At 54.8% G+C, this 23537-nt stretch overlaps 1 protein-coding gene across 7 annotated transcripts in view; it reads right to left on the bottom strand.

Moving 5' to 3' along the window:
- Positions 1-23537, bottom strand: part of KIAA1671 (KIAA1671 ortholog) — a 186147-nt gene that overhangs the window by 11553 nt on the left and 151057 nt on the right. For 6 of the 7 annotated variants that reach the window (XM_046025954.1, XM_046025952.1, XM_046025953.1 and 3 more), the window contains 2 exons: positions 7103-7221; positions 4028-4283 (listed from right to left, as the gene is read on the bottom strand). In XM_046025954.1, the coding sequence (XP_045881910.1) occupies positions 4028-4283; positions 7103-7221 (375 nt within the window). Of the gene's footprint in view, positions 1-4027; positions 4284-7102; positions 7222-11875; positions 11908-23537 lie in introns of those variants that run through there. The other variant, XM_046025957.1, reaches the window with a different exon arrangement.

Here is a 23537-nt window from a genome sequence, read left to right as displayed (position 1 = left end):
CCAGCAAGGAGGTGGGGTGGTCCCTGGCCCAGTGATCTCCCCGGGAGATGGCGGCAAAGAACTCAGAGCTCTGTGTTCGAATCCCATGTGGTTCAAATCTTAGCTGTGTGAGCTCGAGCCACAGCCTTCACCTCCGCAAGGTGCCCCTCTTTGTAGAAAAGGGGATCACAGGAGTATTGGCCACCCACAGTGGTGGGGAGAAGTCAGTGAGCCTGGGTGGGGCAGTCCTGGTTGGAGACAGCGTCTGGCCAAGGCTGACACAGGCGGGAGCTGTTACCGGCCAGCTCCTGTGCTTGCCTAAAATGTGGGGTTCTCCCTCTTGGGTTTACTTTGGAGAAGTCCCATCAGCCAAGGCCTTTTCCAGGAGTGAGGATGGGCTAATCTTGGTGAATCATTTCCCAGGTGAACCATTTCCCTGGTAAGCAGCAGAGGCCACACTGGGGGCAGGAGGAGGGAGCTGATGTTTGTGTAGCTGCTTCTACATAACTTCCCAAAGTGGTTGTAATGGTGGCCAGTGGGGGGAGCTGATGGGGTTGGGGCGCAGGGAAGGGGGGGAGACCGAAGTCCCAAACTGGGGGACTGCTTCATGGATCCAGGTTTTCAGACTCGGAGAAAGGAGGAGGGAATTGCCCCAGGGAGGAGCTGGCTTGGGGGGCTGCTGGGTCTGCTTCCCCAGGGCTATCGCTGCGACCGCAGGCTGGGGCAGGGCCTGGAGGCCTTGGTCACTCACTTTCCCTCTCAGCCTCCAAAAGGCCCCACAGGAGCCCCGAATCATAGTGGGCAGTGCCCACAGACCTCGGTACGTGATAAATAACCATCCCAACCTGTGCTGGGGGACACTTGCATCTGAGTCACCCAATGGCCACCTTGCTTCTCTCATCTGCAGAAGGGGGCAGGCATCTTTGCCTCCTGGGGTTCCTGGCCTGTGAGCTGTCCAGGGGCCGACACTCAGGGACTGGTGGCTGGGATTTATAACGGACACTGAGAAAGAATGGCCTAGTGTTCTAGAAGGTAAGTCCAGCAGATTGTGCCATGGCCCCAGTGACATCATACAAGCACGTAAGCTTGGCACACAGCCTGAGCTCGGTACATGTTTGTTGAATGAATACCTGAACACATCATCTAACTGAATCCTTACAACCCACACCATGTCCATGTTTGTGTAGTGGGTGGCCCAGGGGAGACCGAACTTGTGTCCTTCTCCATCTCTGCCCTTCTTCAGAGGGGCCAGCAGGAGACCCTGACCATACTTAGAAGGGGGAACCCTCTCTGGGGATCCAGAGGAAGCCCCCTTCTCCCAAAGCAGTGGTGTTCCTTCTCTGGGAGGAATCTGGGTAGCCATTCCTAAGAGTGTGGGCCTGAGACTTTATTACCAGGAGAGCGTACTGCTTTTAGATTTTGCACAATTTAGATGATCGCGGGTGGGGTGGGGGAAACGTAGCCTTACTGTCAGGGAAGGAGAATAATGGGACTTCAAGGACTGAAAAGGAAACTGCCGGCAGGTGGCACTCTTGTGGGAGGAAAGGGGATCCGTACTGGTCCCGAAGGGTCTAGAGCAGGATGCCATTGGGCCTGGACGGCTGGCATCCTGGAGGCTGGCTCTGCTTGGGACCTAGAAGAGCTGAGTTCTAGGGCCTGCCCCGGGGGAATCCTGGGGCATGAGGACTATCTGTGCCTAAAGGTTCCCTTCCCTGGAGTGGCCACTGTAGGGGCCTGATTAGGCAGAGGAACTGTAAACCCCGGATATAGGGGCGGGCCAGGTCAGATAGCCGTATTCAGTCAGAGGGGTGTGCATATATTAACTGTGGTAGGTTGAAATCCGATTGGCCACCTGTGTGTGGGCGGGGCTCAGCCACCTCTATAAAAGATGGTCTGTGAGGCTGGATGGGGGAGGGTTTTTTTTTTTTAGCAAGAGCCCTGCACCACCACGAGCTGTAACATGAGCGGCGCCGCCCGGTGCACCACCGCGAGCAGCAGCAGCGGCGCCACAGCCAGCGGCATCGCCCCGTGCACCGCCCAGAGCAGCAGCGGCGGCGGCGCCACCTCAAGCGGCATCGCCCCCTGCACCGCACCGCCCAGAGCAGCAGCGGCAGCAGCGCCAACTCCAGCAGCGCCGCCCTGTGCACCACTGCGAGCAGCAGCGGCAGCGGCGCCACAGCGAGCAGCATCGTCCCATGCACCGCCCAGAGCAGCCGCGGCAGTGGCGCCACAGCACGCGGCACCGCCTCATGCACCAGAGCAGCAGTTCCAGCGGCGCCGCCTTGAGCTGTAACACGAGTGGCGTCGCCCCGTGCACCACCGCGAGCGGCAGCGGCGCCACAGCGAGCTGCATTTCCCCGTGCACCGCCCAGAGCAGCAGCGGCGGCGGCGCCACAGCACGCGGCACTGCCTCGTGCACCAGAGCAGCAGCGGCGGGGCGCCTTGAGCTGTAACACGAGCGGTGCCGCCCCGTGCACCACCGCGAGCGGCAGCGGCAGCGGCGCCACAGCCAGCGGCATCGCCCCGTGCACCGCCCAGAGCAGCAGCGGCAGCGGCGCCACAGCGAGCGGCATCGCCCCGTGCACCGCCCAGAGCGGCAGCGGCGCCACAGCGAGCGGCATTTCCCCGTGCACCGCCTAGAGCAGCATCGGCAGCGGCGCCACAGCGAGTGGCATTACCCTGTACACCGCCCAGAGCGGCAGCGGCGCCACAGCCAGTGGCATCGCCCCGTGCACCGCCCAGAGCAGCAGCGGCAGCAACGCCACAGCAAGCGGCACCGCCTCGTGCACCAGAGCAGCAGCGGCGGCGGGGCCGCCTTGAGCTGTAACACGAGTGGCGCCGCCCCGTGCACCACCACGAGCAGCAGCGGCAGCGGCGCCATAGCGAGCAGCATCGTCCCATGCACCGTCCAGAGCAGCCGCGGCAGCGGCGCCACAGCACGCGGCACCGCCTCGTGCACCAGAGCAGCAGTTCCAGCGGCGCCGCCTTGAGCTGTAACACGAGCGGCGCCGCCCTGTGCACCACCGCGAGCAGCAGCGGCAGCGGCGCCACAGCAAGCGGCATCGCCCCGTGCACCGCCCAGAGCAGCAGCAGCAGCAGCGCCACCGCGAGCAGCACCGCCCAGAGCAGCAGCGGCAGCGGCGCCACTGCGATGCCACGAGAGACGCCACCCTGAGCCAGAGTATCAGCAGCAGCGCCGCCGCAAGCAGCCACGCCGCCTCGGGCAGCGCCGCCATCAGGAGCAGCCTCTCAAGAGCCAACGGTGCAGCCATGCCGGGAGTGGGTCTGTGGTACAGTGAGGGTGAGGCAGGGAGCCTCCAGGGGGGACCCCAGCGACTGGGAGGTGGTGGTCCCCAGCAAGACTCGGGCACCTACCAGTCGGTTTGGTTCCTAATGCAGTTTGGTTTCTAATGTAGTTTGGTTTCTGATGCATGGCGCGAAATAAAACTTTGCTTGATTTTCGCTTTGTGTCAGTCTCGTTCCTTTGATCACGGACCCTATCAGCCACTACCCATTTACAGAGAGACTCGGATCCGTGGGCATCAGAGACACGTCCTCCAAGCAACACCTTGGTGAGAACACCCCGCAGATTCAGTCTGAGCCAAACTCCAGACTCTGCATGCCTGGAACTGCAAACCTCGGGCAGCCTCCTGCTCCCCCCTGTCGCCAACCCCACCCCACCCCCCACCCCTGGGATGAGAGGCCAGACTCCCTGCTTACCTAACAGGTGGGGGCTAGGATCAGTTTTAATTTGAACACATGTCATTATGTTTGAGGTCGTGGTTTATGTGCTGGCGACTGGTAGATGAGGAAGCCAAGGCTCAGAGAGGTAAAGACATGTGCCCCAAGACACACAGCTGGTGTGTGGCGGGTGCAAGCAACGCACAGACATCAGTTCCATCTCAAACAGTGTTCCCTCTGCACCCACCACAGGGGCTCCTGGCACACAGATTCTACCCCTGAGAGGGGCCACTCACTGGGAGACATCAGAGCATCCCTTTAAGAAGAAAGGACTCTTTCTGACTCACACTCCCAGCGACCGACTTACATCAATGAAGGAGAAGTCATCCACCCTCTTCGCGGGGCAGGGGTCCAGCGGGGGCAGCCCCTCCATCCCATCGGTGGATTCCAAATCGGTGCTGGATCGGTCCACACTGGTGCTCCGCTGGTCCCTGGAACAGCTGTGGGGGTCCCCGGCTGAGGTGGCCTCCGTTTGGGAGGACAGTGAGGACAAGCGGCTGCTGGGGAGCTGCCTCCGGGCCGACAGGGCACTGCTGTCCGGGGACGGGGAATCGGGGGCCAGACTATGAGAAAGGAAGGAGGGGAGACAACCTTTGTGCAGGTGGTCGCACAAAACCAAATTTCAAGGAGAGGAGGTGGCAGAAAGCACATTCAGGCTCTGCTTTCTTAGACACAGAACAGCCCCGTGGGATAACGGGCACAGCCTGGAGCCATTCGTGATGCCTCTAGAACACCTGAACAGGCGTGGAATGGGAGGGATCAGTCAGGCCCCATTCCAGATCCTCCAACCCTGCCCTGGGCAGGAGGGCAGGCACTGTCACGCATGGTGACTGGCCCTCGCCATGTGGTGAGTGCAAGCCCAGAGAATAGAGCTCACATTGGATTCCCAACACTTTGGGGGAAAAAAAGAGATAGAGAGTATAAAATACTGATGCATGCTGAAATGATAATATTTCAGATCTGGAGCCCCTAAAATATTGTTATTTAAATTAAATTGTTAAGATGAATTCTACCTGTTTCTTTTTTACTCTTTTGAGGTGCCTACTAGGACATCTTAAATGACAGATGCCTCCCATTTGCAGCTTGATTTGTATTTCTGTTGGACTGTGCTAATGTCCTCAAAAAAACACCAGCAGGGGTGCCTGGGTGGCTCAGTTGGTTAAGCATCTGCCTTCAGCTCAGGTCATGATCTCAGGATCTTGGGATCGAGCCCCACATCGGGCTTCCTGCTCTGCAGGGGAGCCTGCTTCTCCCTCTGCCTCTGCCTGGCACTTCCCCTGCTGTGTGCTCTTTTTCTCTCTGCCCAATAAATAAAATCTTAAAAAAAAAGTTAAAAAATCACCAGCAGTCACTTGGGTGGAGCAGGAGGCAGGGGAATCTTCTTTGTGGTTCCATTCATTCACGCATGCATGCATGCTGTCGAGATTTACTGAGCACTTACTTTGTGCCAGGCACTGCTACCCCCGGAATCACTGAATTCTCTCCCCAGTCCTGTGAGGCTCACCCTATAATCCTACTACGGCCAGCACAATGCTATCAGGTAGGATTAGCCCCCAGGAAGTTGAATATTAACCTCGAGAGGAAACCAAGGCACAGAAGTGTGACATGGCTTTGCCCACAGGGGCAGAACTCACTCCAGAATCCATGCCCATGGAAATGTTCCCATGGAAATGTTTTTAAGTATGGCTTGTATAACCAGAACCACATAAGACAGATATGTATAAATAAATTAAGTCATCAAATTAAAAAGCGCTCCCCATTAAAAAGACACCAAAGTCAAGAGCACGGGAGAGCCAACCCTGAGGAAGGGCAGCTGGGCACCAGACACCACCTCCCTAACAGAGGAGGGTCTGCCCTGGAAGCTGCCCAGGCAGCACCCTTGCACAGAACCTGAACTTGGTGTTTCACGGCAGGAGCACGTCTATGCTCTGTCCACTCTGGGATGATTTTATTACTCAGAACAAGCAGGATGTGGGGTGTGGGGTGGGGGACTAAAGCAACGCCCCCCACTTTTCTGACGTGCGGGAAATACCACCAAGGAGGCAGCAGGTGGCGCTGCTGGCCAGGGCTGGGGACTCAGCAGCTGCTGGAGGGGGCCGGGAAGGAGGCGCTGCAGTACCCCTGGGTAATAGAAGGGGGCGCCCACCCACAGAAGAGAACCCAGGTCCCAGAGACCAGCTGCGGGGAATGGAGGCCCCGGATGGGGGCAAAACCCAGACGCAGGCTTTCGGACCCAGAGTCCAGTGGGCTCTTGCAGGAAATCTAAGTGAAGTCTAGGGACATTTAAGTACGCTCATTAACGTCACGGGTTCCGCGAGATAAAGCTTTCACTGATACTGCGATAAACCTTTGCTCCCCTTTGCCTTCTTCATACCGGTCTTCAATTCCTGACTCTCACATCATCGGCTGTGGGACATAACCCAGTAGTGGCCTGGGACCACTCCGGGCAGGGAGTGCAGGGGAAGCAGGCAGGGGACCTGGGGCTGATTACACGCGCTCCCTGGGCATACCACCCACAGGAAAGGAAACTGAGTCCCGCAGAGACACCGCTAGCAGGGTGCCATGCTGCAGTCGACCCAGGTCCCTCTGACTTCAAAAGATCCCGCGACCCTGACCACGTTCGCATGACGAGATCCTGGGGCCCTGGGCTACGGAGGACGTGAACTGAGAACCTGGCAGTGTCCACCCCATCGTTCCCTTCCTATGGTGGAGGAATGTCGACCCTGCAAAGCACAGAACTCATTTACCCAGAGTCCCATCGGCAGCTAGGGCGGGGCTGGAATTCCGAGCTGCCTGCCTCCTGTGTCCAGGCTGTAGTGCTTCTGCAATAGTCCTAACCAAGCAGACATCCGAGGGCCCTACGAGCCATCCACTAGGGCAATATTAAATGCAAGACACAGCTTATGAAGCAACATGTGGAATATGTTGCTCTATTTGTAAACACACACAGACAGACACACTGAATAAAGTCTAGACAGAGATCGAACGAGAAGCATCGATGTCTTCATTGATGACCTGTGTTCTGGGATTATAGGTGGTTTTCATCGTGGTGAGATACACATAACAAAGTTGGCCATCACACGATGTCATTCTGGAACATCTTCCCAAAAGGAAGGTGGCTAGGTCGCCCCTACCTAGCCACCCGCAGCCCCCGGCATCTAATCTACTCACTCTCTCTATGGATTTACCTATCCTGGACATTTCATGTTTCCTTTTAAAATAATTTTTTTGTACTTTCTAAATTTTTTTCCGACAAGAACGGATTACTCTGCTGCTTACAGATAGCATAGGTCCGAGTAATAGAGAAATGAGAGGGCACGGGGGCCATGCTGCCTTCCATCCAGACGCCCCACCCCGCAGCTGGGAGCCCCGCAGGCCCTACCTCTCCCCGCTCTGGCGCTGGTCTGTCCATGTCCCATACTGGCTGTCAGCTTCCTGCACAAGGGTGTCAGTGTCCTTGGCCTCGGGGGGCCGCCTGGAGAAACACTGCTTCAGCTGGTCCTGTGGAGACAAGCCAGAGAGGAGAGATTTTCAGCAGGGGAAAATGCTCAGAACCCGGTCCCCAGCTGACACAGATCACATGGCATTACCCTCAGCTCAATCCCCCACCCCCTTCCTGCCCAGCTCTCTACTGTGCTCAGAGGCTGGTCCAGATGTCTGGGGTGGGCATTCGAGTGACCAACTGTCCCAATGTGCCCAAGACACCATAGGAGGCAGGCCCGTTGGTGTTAAAGAAAAGCAAGCTGGGGGGCGCCTGGGTGGCTCAGTGGACTAAGCCGCTGCCTTCGGCTCAGGTCATGATCTCAGGGTCTTGGGATCGAGCCCCGCATCGGGCTCTCTGCTCTGCAGGGAGCCTGCTTCCTCCTCTCTCTCTGCCTGCCTCTCTGCCTGCCTCTCTGCCTACTTGTGACCTCTCTATCAAATAAATAAATAAAATCTTTAAAAAAAAAAAAAAAGAAAAGGAAAGCAAGCTGGGATGAAGGTATCACTTTCCCCGGCACGCAGCGTCCTCCTGGGCACGACGCTGCCCATCCTCGGGGCACTCCCTCAGCTGTCCCCCGCCCCCACGTTCCCACCATCACCTCGTTTCCAACACAGCACCTGCAGAGCATTTAACGTGCCCAGCGTCAACCAAGCTGTCTGTACACCACCCCACTGAACTGAAGCTCCCTGGCCATCCTGATTACAATCCCATTTTCCAGATGAGAACATGGAGTCTCAGACCAGTGAAGTGATATGTCCCAAATCAAAGGGCCAGTGCATGGCAAAGCAGAACTCAAACCCGGGCAGGAGTCTTGGGTCCGCATCCAAACTGATCCCCAAACTGCACCCCAGGCAAACTGATCTACCCGCTCAGTGGCTGCCTCTGCCCTTGGCCGGGGCACCTGGAAGGAATGCTGGCACAAGGTGGGCAGCCACAGAGCTCCATGAAATGACTGAACTGCTAGCTTCCCTACCTTGTTCACTTCCACAAGTTAAAAGCCCATTCCCTGCTCAACAACCTTCAATGGCTCCCTACTGTCCCCCAGAGGAAATCCAACAGCCCTTGTAACTGAGCCCCACATTCCCTCTCCAGTGCCATCTCCCCGCCACCCACCCCAAACAAACCTTTCTTCCCACCCTCCCTGAGCTCCTCACTGAGTCCCACGCAAGCCTCACACATCCCGGCCTCTGTGCTTTTGCTTGTGCCCCTCCCTCCTCCTACCCATCCTCTTGGTCAAAGCCGTTACAACCCACAGTGGTCTCTCCCCCTGCTGAGCTCTCCCTGCCTACCCTGGACTCCCTGTTGTACCAGGTAAAATTCGATGTAGAGGTTAATTACTCCACAGAAATTTTACTGAGCACCTACTATGTGGCAGGCACTCGGGAACTGGGGCTGGGGGGTGGTCACGACACAGATGCAGCTCCCGAGGCTGTAACTTAGCTGAGGCCTGCTTCGAGGCCAGAATGCTCTATCATCTTCGTTCACACTCCACGCTTTTGCGCAGCTTCCACGAAACCATCCCTGGCAGAACAAGCCTATGTGGTCCAGGGGAATGAAGTGTTTGGGGATCCTCGTGTACCCCACTGTGCTCAAGGGGATGCTGTGGAGGGGTGTATGCAAGGACAGGAATTTGGACTAAAACCCTCAGCTGCCTCTGATAACTGGCCACGCTCGAGGACGCGAATGACAGCTAATGTTCATGTTCGAACAACGCCAATGTCACTCCCTGCCTGCAGAATGCTTTCTCTAAGTTACCAGAAGAATACACGTTTGTTGTGAAACATTTAGAAATTACAGAAATGCACAAAGAACAACACTTTAAAAAACACCCGTCAGGGGCGCCTGGGTGGCTCAGTGGGTTAAAGCCTCTGCCTTCGGCTCAGGTCATGATCCCGGGGTCCTGGGATCGAGCCCCGCATCGGGCTCTCTGCTCAGCGGGGAGCCTGCTTCCCTCTCTGCCTCTGCCTGCCTCTCTGCCTACCTGTGATCTCTGTCAAATAAATAAAATATATTAAAAACAAAAACAAAAACACCTGTCACCCACGGACAAGACTCTGGCACAGTCCTGCCCAGAATTTCCACTGGGTCACTTCATCCAAATCCTCATCTTTAAATGGCTGAAGAAGATCCCACTGGCTGAACTTAGCACTGTTCATGGAACCAATCCCCCACGGCTGGGCATTTAGGGGTGTGTGTGTGTGTGTGTGTGTGTGTGTGTGTGTGTGTTGTTGTTATAAGCAACAACATGATGAATGTCCTTGAGGTTCAGGTGACACATCTCTGATTATTCCCACAAGAGAGATTCCTAAGTACAAAATCACCAGGTCAAGGGTGGCCTATTTTTAAGACTTTGACTCCTGATGAGTGAGCCGGCCGTGGGACAGGCTGCCCAATTGCCAAGCCCATGGGCAGTGCAGGGGTGGGGGGTGGGGGTAGCTGTATGCACGTTTTAGGGATGAAGTCAGTCCCCACTTGGGGAAACGAGGGAGGTTTTTGCCTTGAAAGACCACCTGACATTCTCAGACACCCTGCACCCTGAAAAGAATTCTCCAAGGGACCCGGAATGGAAGTGGTCATCTGCGCCTGCTCCCAGCTGCTCACTGTTTCTCAAAGATGTTGCAGAATCAGGCATTCCCCAGCTGAATCCCCTGCATGGGTCATATTCAGAAGCCAGAGGTTGGGGCCTTCAGAGGTTCCATCTGGGCTCAGCATGGCTGCCCAGAGCACATGCAGTGGTCTTGGGTCTGTCCCCTCCCCCCATGCTAAGCTCAGCAGGAGGCTCTGGGTTGCAGCTCAGGGAGAAGAGGAGTGCTTGCTGTCTCCACTGTGCCCCCCCCACCCCCGTGTGGCCTGGCTGAGGGGCTCCACCCATTCAAACCTCAATCTCCTTAGAAAAGCAACGGTGGTTGTTGTGTGGCTTCAAGGAGATCTCAGGAAACCAACCATTCAGCTTAGGAACCAGGAGCCTGGTGATCAGAACCATTTTCATTGTTCTTCCCCCAGGAATAGGAGATCTTTCAGTGCTCAGGGTTGGAGGAAGGGAGGTCCAGGTGGGGCCTCTGGAAATCAGAAGGGCAAGGCCGGTAGAACACTGAGGGTAGGAATCAGGGCGGGAGGTGGGGGAATTGCTTTCTGACCTTCCTCGGATAGTCTGGAGGCAAGGGAGGCAGTGTGGGTGGTGGTGTTGGTATTAATGGTGTGCAGCAGCGACATGTGGGTTTCCATCCATCCCTGTCTGTGGGCCCTTCTGCAAAGGTTTAGGATTCGTGCACAGGGATGTGGGACCCCCACGGGCAGGGATGAGTGCCTTTTCCCTCCACCGCCTAACACCACACTTGAGATTCCCAAGGGCAGCACCCCTGACTCCTCTCTCCCTCACTCCCCCAGTCCGGGCCCTTCCACTTGGCTGTGCCACCCTTCTATGCCCCAGGCCACTCACTCTCTCTTACCTCCAGACCTGCTGGAGCAGCCGCCACCTCTCAGCTACCCTTCAGAGTTCAATTTTGATGGCTCTTCTTCCAGGAAGCCCTCCCTGAACCATCCCCTAGATCCCAAGTCCCTCTATCTGTGCTAGTTAATACGGTAGCCTCTAGCCACATGTGACTATTTGAATTTAACTTAAATTTGTTCAAATTTAAAAATACAAAGAATTCAGTCCCTTAGTGGCACCGGCCACGTCAAGGGTTCCATAGCCACATGCGGCAATCACAGTGAACAGCCCAGACACTGAGCATTTCCATCACTGTAGAAAGTTCTGGTGGACGACACTGCTGTAGAACCTCCCACAATATCATAATTATAATTGATCTGTTTCCTTCCAGTCTCCCTTGGACAAGTACGGTTTCTGGAGCCAGAATGTCTGGATTCATTACATGGGAGCTGTGTGACCTCGGGTAAGTTACTTAACCTCTCTGTGCCTCCATGTCTGGACAAAGCAGATGTTCACTTTCTAAAGGTCGGATTTGTAATTGGCTCAGAGGCAGGATATTCTTCAAGTCAGTTTGGCCTCAGAGGCTGCTACAAAGACCTTCACTGTCCGCAGGCAAGCAGATACCAACCAGCAGTCTGAACACACACCAGAGAAACTCACGATGGAGAGCCATCCATCTGAGGCCCACAGGTGTCCCGGGGAGTCCCCCCTCTGGAACATGAGCCGTCCTCGTGATGTGCACCCGTGATGGATAGCCATCCACACCCACCCACGTTTCAGTTGTCATTTGTTGCACAAGGATAATCACATTGTGTCCTTTAAAGCAAGAAGGACTCTTGAGATGATTCAGTTTTCACATGAGAAACTGAGGCACAGACACAGGAATTGCTGTCTGGCTCTTAGTTCTCCCAGTGAGGAAGAGGCAGCACTGGGACTCCAAGTTCCTGTCCTGGAGCTCCTCCCAGCGCCCCCTCCCTCAACATCCACCTGCCCCCACCTTTCCAGGGATGCTCGGGGATGCTCTGAGAGGCTCTGAGGAGGAAGTGTCTATTACAATAGGGAAATGTACGTGAGAATGCTCTCGAAAAACCTCAGAACTTGGCAGGTTTAAAAACTACTTGCTCAGACCAGTAGCTCACCAAACCCCAAGCCTCTGGTGGTTATCAGCCCGGAGCCCATAATGGCTAACTTCGTAACAGCCGTGCTGGGCAGTGTGCTGGGGAGACCAGGCTAACACTCACCTCTAAGGGCCGCATTGAAACACTCAGAACACACATCCTGAAATGTAAAACATGTGTAACCCTCGACTCAGCAATTCTGGTTCCAGAAATTTATCTCAAGAAAATCATTAGACATGCTTGCCAAGATCTATGAACACGGATGCTCCCTGCAGGAGAGCAAATATTGCAAAATACTGGAAATATCATTGCAAAATACTGGAGACATCACTGCAAAATCTTGGAAATGACCTAAATGTCCAATAAGACGGTCATCAGTGAAATGCAATACAGTATTATCCACACGACTCAATAAACACAGCCAAAAGAATATTTACTGTCAGAAAAAATATCTTACACTATCAAATGTGAAAAAAAAAAAAAGGTAATGCGACAGCATGTGTCTATGTGTGTACGATACCGGTTTTATAAAAACCAACGCATAAATGCATAATGAGCACAAGTGAAGGGAAACCTCTGAGGGCCCCCCAGCAAACCGTTGGCAAAGACACGGTCGGTGGGGAGTAACAGGCTGTTATTAATGATGCTGACTTTGTGTAGCATCCGAACTTGAAGTTTTATATTCCCCTATAATCAGACAACACAATCAAAATCAAATATAATTTATTAAATCACACCTCTAATACGATCATATCATATGTACCATGAATGAAGAACGAATCAGAAATCTTTACTTGTTAACCCGTATCAGAACCTAGCCAACTTTCTCTCTACAGGGTCAGATAGTAAATATTTGGGGCTCCGGCGCCCATGTTGAGTCTCTGTCCCGACCACTCAACTTTGCCTGTTACAATATGGGAGTGTGTGTGGCTGTGTTCCAATAAAACTTTATTGACAAAACAGGTGGCTGGCTGGATTTGGCCCTGACCTCTACCCTTTGGACTGACATCTGCATGAAAACGGGGACTGTTCCATCCAGTGCTGCACCCCAGCACTTAGAACAGAGCCTGGCCTAGGGTAGTTGTTGAATAAATATTTGTTGGAGGAAGGTGTTTCTAAAAATAACTTTTTTTTTTTTTGCAGTGAGTGGGTGTGAGCTTCTTAACCAGAAAAGGCAATGTAGTTATGGAGGGGGCGGGGAAAAGAGAAAATAAGGCGCCTGTATGTATTCTGGGGTGTCTGACACATCAGCCTGGGAAAGAACCCTGAGACGGAAGAGCACTCCAGGGCTGACGGAGCAGTTTTCAGCAATTCAAGATGCACATCCCCTCCCCCTTCCGCAACTCTACACTCTCAGCTGTGCAGGGAGGCGGGCTGGGTGACACCTGCTGGGGCTGTGCCCCTGACGGCTGCAGCCCTTCCTCTCTGCTGCACAGCTCAGTCTCGCACCAACAGTTGAGGAGTAACAGTAACGGTAATATCCAGGGCTGACACTCCTGAGCGCTGGCGATGTGCCCCTCATTTTGCCGTCTGATGGTCCCAAGCAGCCCTATTCGGTAGGAATAGCATGGTCCCATTTTACAGGGGAGGAGACTGAGGCCCAGAGAGGCAACCGGACATGCCCGAGTTCGTGCAGTTACAAGGTGTGGTGGCTGGGATTTGAACCTGGGTTGGTTTGACCCCCAAAGCCCGTGCCGCGTCTCCTGGCTCTGGCTTGACCTGGAGAGCTTGTCGGGTCCTCCATGGTCATTTTACAGATGAGAAAGCCAAGGGCTGGAGACAGGGAGGGATGCCCGCTTGGGCCTGGCATCCAGGTGTCACGACTTCCTGTCCTGTGCCCACCCCCACAGTCCATCTCTAGTGGCACCCCTTATAGAGTCTCGGGCCAGGAAGGGAGAAGGAGGGGGGTTGCCGGTCCAAGACGGGCGGGGCCCCCAGTTTGTCACATTCATGCATACCCCAGTCCAGGCTCTTTAAGTAAGAGCACTGGCCACCTTACTGCAGCCTGCTCTGAACCCCACTCTCCTTGCTGTGTCTACTCCCCCTCACCGCCCCGCCTCTGTGGCCACAATGATGCTCCTTCACACCACAGGTCTGCACCTGCGCTCTTCCCTCTGCCCAGGATACCCCTCTGCCTGGCCAAGGGCTGCCCCGCAAGTGTTGGCCATGGGGCGGCTTCCCTAGCCTGAGTCCCAGGTCCTGACTGGAGTCCTCGCCCTCCGAGGCCTGGCCCTGGCTGGTGGTTCCCATCACCTGTGTGATTCGTGGGACGCCTGTCTGTCCCAGGACAAAAAAAAAAAAATCTCCCTGACCGGGTGAGTTGCATTTTCTCACTTTGGATTCACAGTGTTATTTGCAGTCCCTGGCACTTAGTAAATGCTCAGTAAAGCAAAAGGAAGGCAAGAAGGGAGGAGCCAGGGAAGGAGGGAAGGGAAGGACAGGAGAGGGAAAGAAGGAGAGGGAAGGCAGACAGGCCAGAAGGAACTGGATGAGGAGCAGGGCTGGGCAGAGTCCTCAGACTGAGCCCAGTGCTGCCAGCAAAACCTCACACAATGTCCCCTCCCTGTGGACTCCTTGCAGCCCACAATGTCACCTTATGGTGACACCTGCCCAATGGCGGGGGCTGACGCCTCCCGGGTTAAAGCTGGTGCCATCCTAGCTGCCGACCTCTCTCGGTGGGCTCTGAAACAACAGTGCAGCGAGGGCCAGGCGTGGCCACGCCGTGGTGGCCTGGATCGGGGCCCAGCTCAAGGTCTGGGCTGGTCATCTGGCCGCAGTCTACTCAGGACATGCCGTGGGCATCACTCAGTGGGGCAGAAAGGTCTTGGGGTCATCTCGGGGTTGGTAGTAAGCTTGGGGTGGAGGAGGGAGGGTGGAGAGAGTGAAGGACAGACAGACGGACAGGCAAGCGGAAGCAGAGAGAGCAGCAGTAAGAACAAAGACAGACACATGGGCAAGAGTCCGAGATGTGGAGAAGGATGTGTGCCCCGGCCTGGGGTTGAGGGTCCCACCTGGACTGCAGCTCCAGGCGCCGCCCACAGAGACACACCTGTTGCTGGGCGCAATCCCCTGGCTGAGGGTCACCGGCACAGGTCCTCCTTTCCGCTGTGGCTTCCCCTCTTGACCACCTTAAGCAACTTCCTCCCCTCTCTGAGCTTCAGCTTCCTCTCTGCCGGAGAGCTGGAGGCCAGAGATGGACGGTCTCCGTGGCCCTCTGCGGTCTGATGGCTAACTTCTGCTGCTGGCTGATGCCCAGCATCCACCAAGCCCACCTGTGCTACCTGTGGGAACTGGCCGCCGCTTCCCAGTGGAGAGGGTTCGGCTATTCCTTGTGAAACCGGTGGGTCACACCTCCCATGGTTTCGCCCACCTAACTGATGAGGAGAGGATGCTCTTCACACCTTGGGGCTTGAGTAAAACCAGCTGTTATTAACACCCTATGGATAAGCCAGCAGTCCCTGGTGATTAGTAACCGAAACCACAAACTTTTGGGATGCAGATGTGAAATGAACTTAGCCCACCGAGGCTCTGTCGAGCTGGGAAGCAGGACAGGTTCTAAGACTGGGCAGAGAGGGGCATGTCCAGCCCTGCCTTTTGCTAGCTGTGACCGAGCATCTCCGAACCTCGATGTTCCCATCCGTTTGATGGGGATGGGGAGGGTGCTTGTGGGGGTAAGGGGGGATTCTGTGAAATGTCCAGCGAGGGCCTGCACTTGCCCAGTAGGTGGTAAGTACCAAAAGGCTGCTGGTTGGCTTGATGATGATGGCGGTGATGTCTGCTGGTTTGATTCCCCCCAAAGATACATCATTTTAACGAACATTCTAACAATATGCAATCAGACCCTCATGAGGCCCAACAGTCCCACTGCTCAGCTGAGAGCTGAAGCTGCCTAAACCAGACCCCAGAGTTTTTCCCTTGACCTGGGCATGAGCTGGCCGCCCCTCTCTACCACGAAATGTGAGGAGTTGGACCCCAGCTCCGCCCAGCAAACTGACGGCCCTCCAGGGCAGAGCCACCCAGTGGGGTGTGTAGGCTGCAAGATGACGGGTCTGGTGGAGACACGCTGTCTCCATGGGACAAGTGCACCACCCAAAGTGACAGGAACACACGTCTGCAGCTGGTGCTGGGGAGGCCTGTTGGGTTTCGGCTGGGAATGCCCCCAGGACTCCAGAACAAGGGCTTCCTGACTCTCCCGTTGGCCGACGAGGCTATACATAGGAATGACAGCTGGGCTGCGGGGGCCCAGGCTCTCGCCAGCCTTAGAGGCAGGGTTCCCCCAGACCCAAGAAGCCCAGGGGCAACCTGGGACCCCACTCTGGATGTCACAGGTGGGCAAGAGGAAAATAAGAATTAATGACCATGAACACATAAGGAGCACCAACTATGTGCAAGGTACCAAGTCAATTTCTTACGCAGATCATCCAGTTTAAGCCCAAAATAGATACTATCAACGCCCCATCTCCCAGATGAACAGTAACACTACCAACAGACACCTCTATGGCCTTATTGCTTGCCCAGCTGCTACATTTTGTCCTTCCCACAACTGTAAGAGGCCCTATTAGTACTTCACTTTCCAGATGAGAAGATGGAGCACAGAGAGAGAAACAACTTGCCCAAGGTCCCATGAGTGAGTGGAGAAGCCCAGTTCAAACCCAGGGGGTCAGACGCCAATTCTATGGCCTGCTCTCCTGTTGAAATGCCTGTCTGGGAGACCTCCTGGTATAGCCCATCAGCCATTGGCCAGTGCCAGCCCCGGGTTGGCTCAGAATGCATCCTTCAAATGCAGCTCAGGCATCACCTCCTCTAGGAAGCCTCTCCTGACTGCCTCCATCTGTAGCTGGGCTCTGTCTCTCCTTGGGACCCACAGAGCCCCCTGTGCTCAGTCCATCACAGAACTTAACGGGTTGGCTGTGCTTTACTGTTTATTTGACTGTCTCCTCCAAACTGTGAGCTCCCTGAGGGCAGGCACTGGGTTCGGTTCACCCTCAAACTCCAGTGCCCAACTGAGACAGCCACAGGGGACAGGAAGCAGCTGGTAATGGACAGGTGGATGGATGGATGAACGAACTCATAAATGATCCCCTGTCCCCTCTCTAATGTCCATGATATTACTATGGATCTAATGTCCATGATAGTATTGCTTACTCCAACTCTTGACATATCATAGGACCATCAGTTTTTCTACATGCCCTTAAATTTTAATTTTTATTACTTTTAGATACAAACCTTTGTTCTAAAACACCATGTTTAGGGTGCTGACAAATGGTGAGAGTGGATTTTTTTTTTTTTTTTTTAAGGTGCAAAACAAAAAATTGATCCAGGGAAGGAAGACAATTCCCAAAATAATCAGGAAACTTTCCATGGGTGGGGTAGCATAGAACATTCTAGAAGTACTGAGATACACTTTGCACGGAAACACATTCAGTTTCTCTTTTAAGCCTAAGCTTCTATCAATAAAAGGTGTACAGATCTAAGGTTAAGATGGGCCCAGGGAAAAGCAAATTTGGGGTTTTTATAAATGTGTTTCACCCAGGGGTGCCTGGGTGGTGCGGTCGGTTAAGCGTTCTATTCCTGGTTTCATTCAGCCCAGGCTGTGATCTTAGGGTTGTGAGATCGAGCCCCGCGTCTGGCTCTGCGCTCAGCACAGAGCCTACTTAAGATGGTCTCTCCCTCTCCCTCTCACATAAATAAATAAATATTTTTTAAAAAATGTGTTTAACTCCAATGATAGAACAGCCATGACATGGAATGCTACTTAATTGTTAAAAATAACTGTTCAGAGAGATAAGGCAGATGGAGACGCACTGATCTGAAACGCCCTCCTTGCCTACACGGGCTCGTGAAGAAAGCAAGTGGAACGGGCTGCCATTTGTCTGGGAGGAAAAAAATACATTCTCATCTATGTAAAAACACAAATATATGTGAATGTTTGAAAATGCACAGGTTACTGGGGAAGGACACAGGAAAACAATGGTAACACTGGTCTCTGGAAAGGGAACTGGGGGCTGGGGGAAGGGGAGAGAAGGAGACAGGCTTTTTTATTCTCCCTCTTTTGTATTTTGTCGCATTTGTGGTTAGTGATTTTTAAGAAAATAAATGTTAACCATGTGCAATTCTGTATAAATATGTAGTTCTCTTAGGCTTCCTCGCATTTCCTCCTCACAGACTGGCTCCCCGCCCATCCTGACTTGGCTCCTTTGGGAGGGATTCTTAAAACAATCTAAGCCAAATTCAACTTCTTTCTTCTTTTTCCTTTTTTTGAAACATCACACGTCGAAACGACCCTGTCATGTTTATTTCAGGCTGGAGCTCGACTTGTCAGGTGACAGAACTGTGGCCCCGACACGGAAGTGTGAGCCTGATGGACACGTGGGAGGCTGGGTGTGTCTCTCCACTGCCTTAGGGGCCCGAACCCTCCAGCATGGCTCCCCGGCAGGATGCGGCCACCCTCTCTGCCGGAACCCGGGGTGGGGAGCACATGCCGACATCCCAGCATTGCCCCAATACCCCTGGCGACTGGCCCAAGAGCTATGCACACAAACACACAAGCGCACACACACAAACTCGTACGCGTATGCAGAAATACACGCACGTGCAAATATGTACACAAACACACATACACAGCTATGTACATGTCCACAAGACACACATACACGCAAGCGCAAAAACACAAAACATTGACACGCAAAGATACATATGCAGACGCATGTACACAAAAACACACACAGATATGCACGAAGACACAAATACGCATATACACAAAATACGCAGACAACACACGTGCAGACACAAAAACACATACCACACTAAAACATTCAAATACATGCACACACAAATACACAACTACACACAGATGTACAGATACACACACACACACACACACACACACACCCAGGGATGTTCACAGTAGCACTGTTTTTGGTAACAGCAAAAACACAGTTGCCTTCCCATCAGGGTATCTGATGTGTAACTGCAGTCTGTCCCTGCAAGGCAAGGCCGTGCTGCTGTAAAAACACGGAAGTCGATTTTTAGGTGCTGATATGGAAGGATGTCCAAGCCATTACTCATAGGTTAAAAGGAGCAAGGGGAGAAAAGCATGCCTTGAATCAGCCCCTTGGTCATCCTGGGCCCCGTGATTAATAAAGGTGTCCTATCCCATGTACTCCGGGTCTCAGGCAGAGCAGGGGGTCTGGAGCCGTGGCACAGAGGGCTTCACGGAGGGCAGGTGACAGGACCTTGAGAAGGAGGTCCGATCTGGGCAGGTGGGGACAAACAGAGAAGGGACTGCAGGTGAGGAACAGCCTGGGGGAGGTGAGGTAGGCGGAAGCACAACGTCACGGTCATGAAGAGTCTATTACGTCACCGCACAGTGCCCGGCACGGACATCCCTGTCCGCCCCCCATCCAGCCTGCAGAGCACGGTGCCGAGGAGGCCAGAAGGGGCCACGGTGCAGAGAATGGGAGCGCTCAGAGCACGGAGCATGAATGGGCACCTCTTCCTCTGGAGCAGGGGCCAGGCAGGGGGAGCGGCCTCACCTGGAAGCTCGCTGTCACCAGCAGGCATGGCAGCTCCTTTGTTGGACGCCCAGCCCTGGTGGAGGAAGAAAACCAGTCTGGCCGGGCTGACATTCCATCGCCCCGGACAGAGCCAAGAGCTCTGTTTCCTTCTGGTGCCCAGCCCAGCCTGTGGCTTTGTCCAAAGACCCTGGCCAGGGCTCAGGGTGCTGGCTGTTCTCACTCCAAGCTAGATCTGCTCCCCTCCACCGCAGCCAGAAGCCCTGGAAAATGCCCCAAGTCAGGACAGAACTGCCCCCTGCAGTCTCCCTGTCCACTCAGGACAGGATTCACTGGGTTCCCCCATTGGTGAAAGCACACACAGCCCCTGCTGTGAGTCCACAGTGCCAGGGTCAGGCTCCGTGTCCCCCACTCAAAGCCAGCAGATCGGCTGGGTGCAAAAGACAGGGACACCGGCTGGGCTCAGAGACCTGTTTGGGCAGACACCACACCTTGGTCAAGCCCACAAACAAAAGAAGAGACCCAACCAGAAGGAGCTGGGGCCCGTGCAGTCTTCCGGGCATGCTGAAGAAGCCCTTGAGATCAGAGCTCACTTAGTGGGGCTAAGGAAGTCCGACCTGGAGACCGAGATGTTTGCGTGCTGTCCAGCCTCCAGAGCGGGCCCGTCTCAGTGCGGGGGCCACACCTAGGCACTCCGGCGTCTTGGTTCGTCTTGGATGAGCGTGCTGGGGCCAGGTGTCGAGACTGTGCTTCACTCCATCAGCCCCCAGAGGGCCCCCCACCAAACTGCGAAGTGGGTTCTAGTGTCACAGCCCTACCGGGCCCCAGATCCCAAACCCACGGGTTTAACTGCTGCCAGCCAGCTTCTGTTTCCCAGGCTTTGGTGTCATATGAGACCAGCCAGGAAGCCAAGGCCCAGGAGGGGAGCAGGCATATTAAGTCTCAGAGAAGGGTGCAGGGGTGGGGGATGGGGGAACAGCCCGACACTATGGGGAAGCCTGGGGCAGGGCAGAAACTTCAGCTGCAAGTAGTACTTCCCACCGAGAATCTCCACCACCTAGTCCTGTGGGGCCTGCCCTGCACCCCAACCTGCCTCCTTGGCTCAGCACAGCGAAGGGGTCATCAGGGCTCAGAAAGTCCTTCTAGGCCATGCCTCATATGAGTTGTGCGCCCTTCGGTGGGTCCCTTTCTCAGAGCCTCGATGTCCCCCTCTGTAAAACGGGGGTCATCACCAGGGTTCTGTCGCTGGGCTAGGATGTCATCCAGGGGCTCTGCTTCTAGGCAGACCCTTTTGGGCCAACGGTGGCTCCCTGCTGGGCCCTGTGCTCTAGAAAAACACCACCAATGACGAGAAATCCAGAGGAAACACCATGTCCACAGCACAAGCTGTGGAATCTGAAAGGGGGCTCAGAGATTGCCTGGAGTTTGCCCAGGAAAATAAGCACTTATTTAGCACCTACTGTATGCCAGCACGCTGCTAAGGATGCCCAGGCTGCCTCAGGCATCTGCCCAGGGGAAGCTTAAAACTGAGCGGGGAAGAGGACGAGTAAGCAGATCATTTCAACAGGGTGCATGCAGGAAGGGATATGGATGAAAATGGATGCAGCATGGGGAAGTGCATGGGGGAGGTCAGGAAGGCTTCCTGGAGGCGGTGACTCTCAAGTCAAGTCTTTCCCAAAGAGAAGGAGTTCACCAGGGGAAGGAGAGAGGTGGTTAAAGCAAAGGCATGGGTGTGGGACACAACAAGGAAACTCCATGGAGCCTGAGGAATTTGTATCCTGGGAGTGATATAGAATGCCGCTGGAGGGCTCTGAGTCATGGAGGGACAATGTATACAGCAGAAGTATCATGCCAAGGCGAAGAGAACACCCCAGCTGCTGTGTGAAAAATGGATTAGAAGGGGGCGTGAAAGGCAGCCAAGGGGCCAGTGGGAAGGATGCCCATCGCCACTGTCCAGGTAAGAGACCCTAGAGGCCTGACCCAGGACACACCAAAGGGATGGAGAAGCACTAATCCTTTAAGGAAAATGTAAGGAGCTAAAACTAGCAGGACCCTGCAGGGGAGGGAGGCAGTTGGGATGAGCCCTGACTTCCAGATTCAGCAGTGGGCGTGGTGGGGGGGGAGGGGGGGATGTGTGACTCTGCCACCAGCAACTGGGCTGGAGAATATGCAAAGGGTCCCTAGGGCCCAATTTCAGGGAGAGGGGAGGATGCAAGGCCCTGGGCAGGAGGCAACGGGGTCTAGGGCAAAGATGGTGACCAGCCTCCCTAGAAAGCCATATGCAGCTTGCCTCCTCCCTGATGCCTATCTGCACCTCCAGTGAATTCCTAAAGGCACGGAGAAGCCAAGGGTTGGTTCCTCAGGCTTCTGAGCCTCTGAGGGGCTGGGATGTTAGCTGGAGAGCACGCAGGTCACAGTGATTCAGGGAAGAGATGCCAGGGTGACAGGTGCCTCGGGGCTGCACGGACCTGGCCTCCATCCTGGCTCCCTGGCACTCTGAAGCTGTGTGGCCTTGGGTAAGTCCCTCCACTTCTCTGAGCCTCCGTAACAGCAGGGAATCGCTCCCATGTCCAATACCGATGCCAGCAACTCACAGGCTAATGATCTCTGTAAAGGGCTGGGCGCTGTGCCTGGCAAATGGTAGGTACTCAGGAAATGACTGCAATTATGATGATGCTCGTAAGTCAGAATCATCTCTCTCTGGCTCAGAAGCCAGCAGGAGACACAGAGCCAAAGAAGCAGGATGATACAGGGAGCTCTTAGTAATGAGGTGTTTGCGGACTTCGTGGATCACTGCAGCACACTGACCCCCTCCCTCCACCCTCCGAGGAGCTGGCAGTGTTTATAGGAATTGTGAGATTCTTACAGCAAAGACTACCCTCCGCTTCCAGAAAATATCATCTGATACTCTCAATGCTGTTCTCTGGAGGGTAAACCCAAGCAATCACAGGAGTGAGAGGCACTTGAGACACAGGACGCTACAGGGAATCCTGGGGCAGGGCAGAAACCTCAGCGACAAGCCTCTGCGAGGGTCCAGGGGCAAAAATCCCAAGGGAGCTGGAAACTCCTCGACTGACATTGCTCCCGGGACTGACGCCGCCTGGAGAAAGTCCGAGCTCCTTGGCGGGGCACCCGCAGCCCCAGGATACCTGCCATGCGTGCTGCTGGCTACGTACACACCTCCTTGCACAAATTCTGCTCTGGCAAGGCTGGGCTGTGTGGGAGCAGCAGCGCCAGCGCCTGCTGCGGCCACCTTCCACCTGGACTGCCTGGGCTGCCTGGCCCGCCTGGCCCCATCTCTTCTGCAGGGGAACTCCTACCCTACCTTCAAAACCCCACTCTCCATAGCCCAGGAAGCACACAGTCTTTACTCGGAGTTCTCCTAGAGTGCTTAGGACCAGGGCAGCAGGGGTTTGCTACCGCTCTAACCACCCCCACCCCACCCCAAGACAGAGCACCTCTGAGGTTGGGACCATATTGGGTTGACCTCCCACCTCTCCAGGCTGTTAAAGATTACATATAATAATAGTGGGAATGCCCTGGCTGGCTCCCAGGAAGCCTGTCCTCCTGTCCTGCACCCCTCTGAGCACCTACTGTGCACAGGCACGGGAATGAGGCGGGGAGGTCCTCCTTGCCCTGGGGGAGCTGATGCCCTAGCGCGGGACACAGACCAAATACAGCACAGACTACAGAGGACACCGCAAGGGGACATGTGCCATGGAGAAAAAAGCCGGGCAGAGGCTGAGCAGTTGGGGGGCAGGGCGACTGCGATTTTAAACAGGGCTGTTGGGGTCAGGCGATGTCTCTCTTCTGAGACATTTGAGCAGAGACCCGAAGGAGATGAGGGCGACAGCCAGGGAGACACCCAGGAGGAGGCACAGGCCTTTGCAATGGACTGCAGGCAGGCTATCACACCACTCTTTTACTACAGATGGTTTTTTTGGCATCTGGCGTGCTGATTTAGGAGTCAAGGCTGAGCATCCCCACCCCCATTTCCCCAAATCACATTCTAAGTCTAGCATCCCTACTGCCCACTCTCAAACCTCCAGCTTCCCAAATAAAGACACAGATCGAGCACACAAGCATTAGGTCCTTACTATGTTCCCAAAGGGAGGGATATAAGCCCACCGAGGACCCTCAGGGGCCGAGGTCGGCCCTGCTCATCCAGTTCCTCAGATGCTAAATAGTCCCTGCTGCACGGTGTTCTTCTTTTACTCACAAACACCAAATAGGCACCAACTGTCTACATGTAAGACCATTTGCTGGGTGCA

The sequence above is a fragment of the Meles meles genome, chromosome 12 (assembly GCF_922984935.1).
Source record: "Meles meles chromosome 12, mMelMel3.1 paternal haplotype, whole genome shotgun sequence".
NCBI classification, from domain to species: Eukaryota; Metazoa; Chordata; class Mammalia; order Carnivora; family Mustelidae; genus Meles; species Meles meles.
This window is presented reverse-complemented; position numbering and strand designations above follow the sequence as displayed.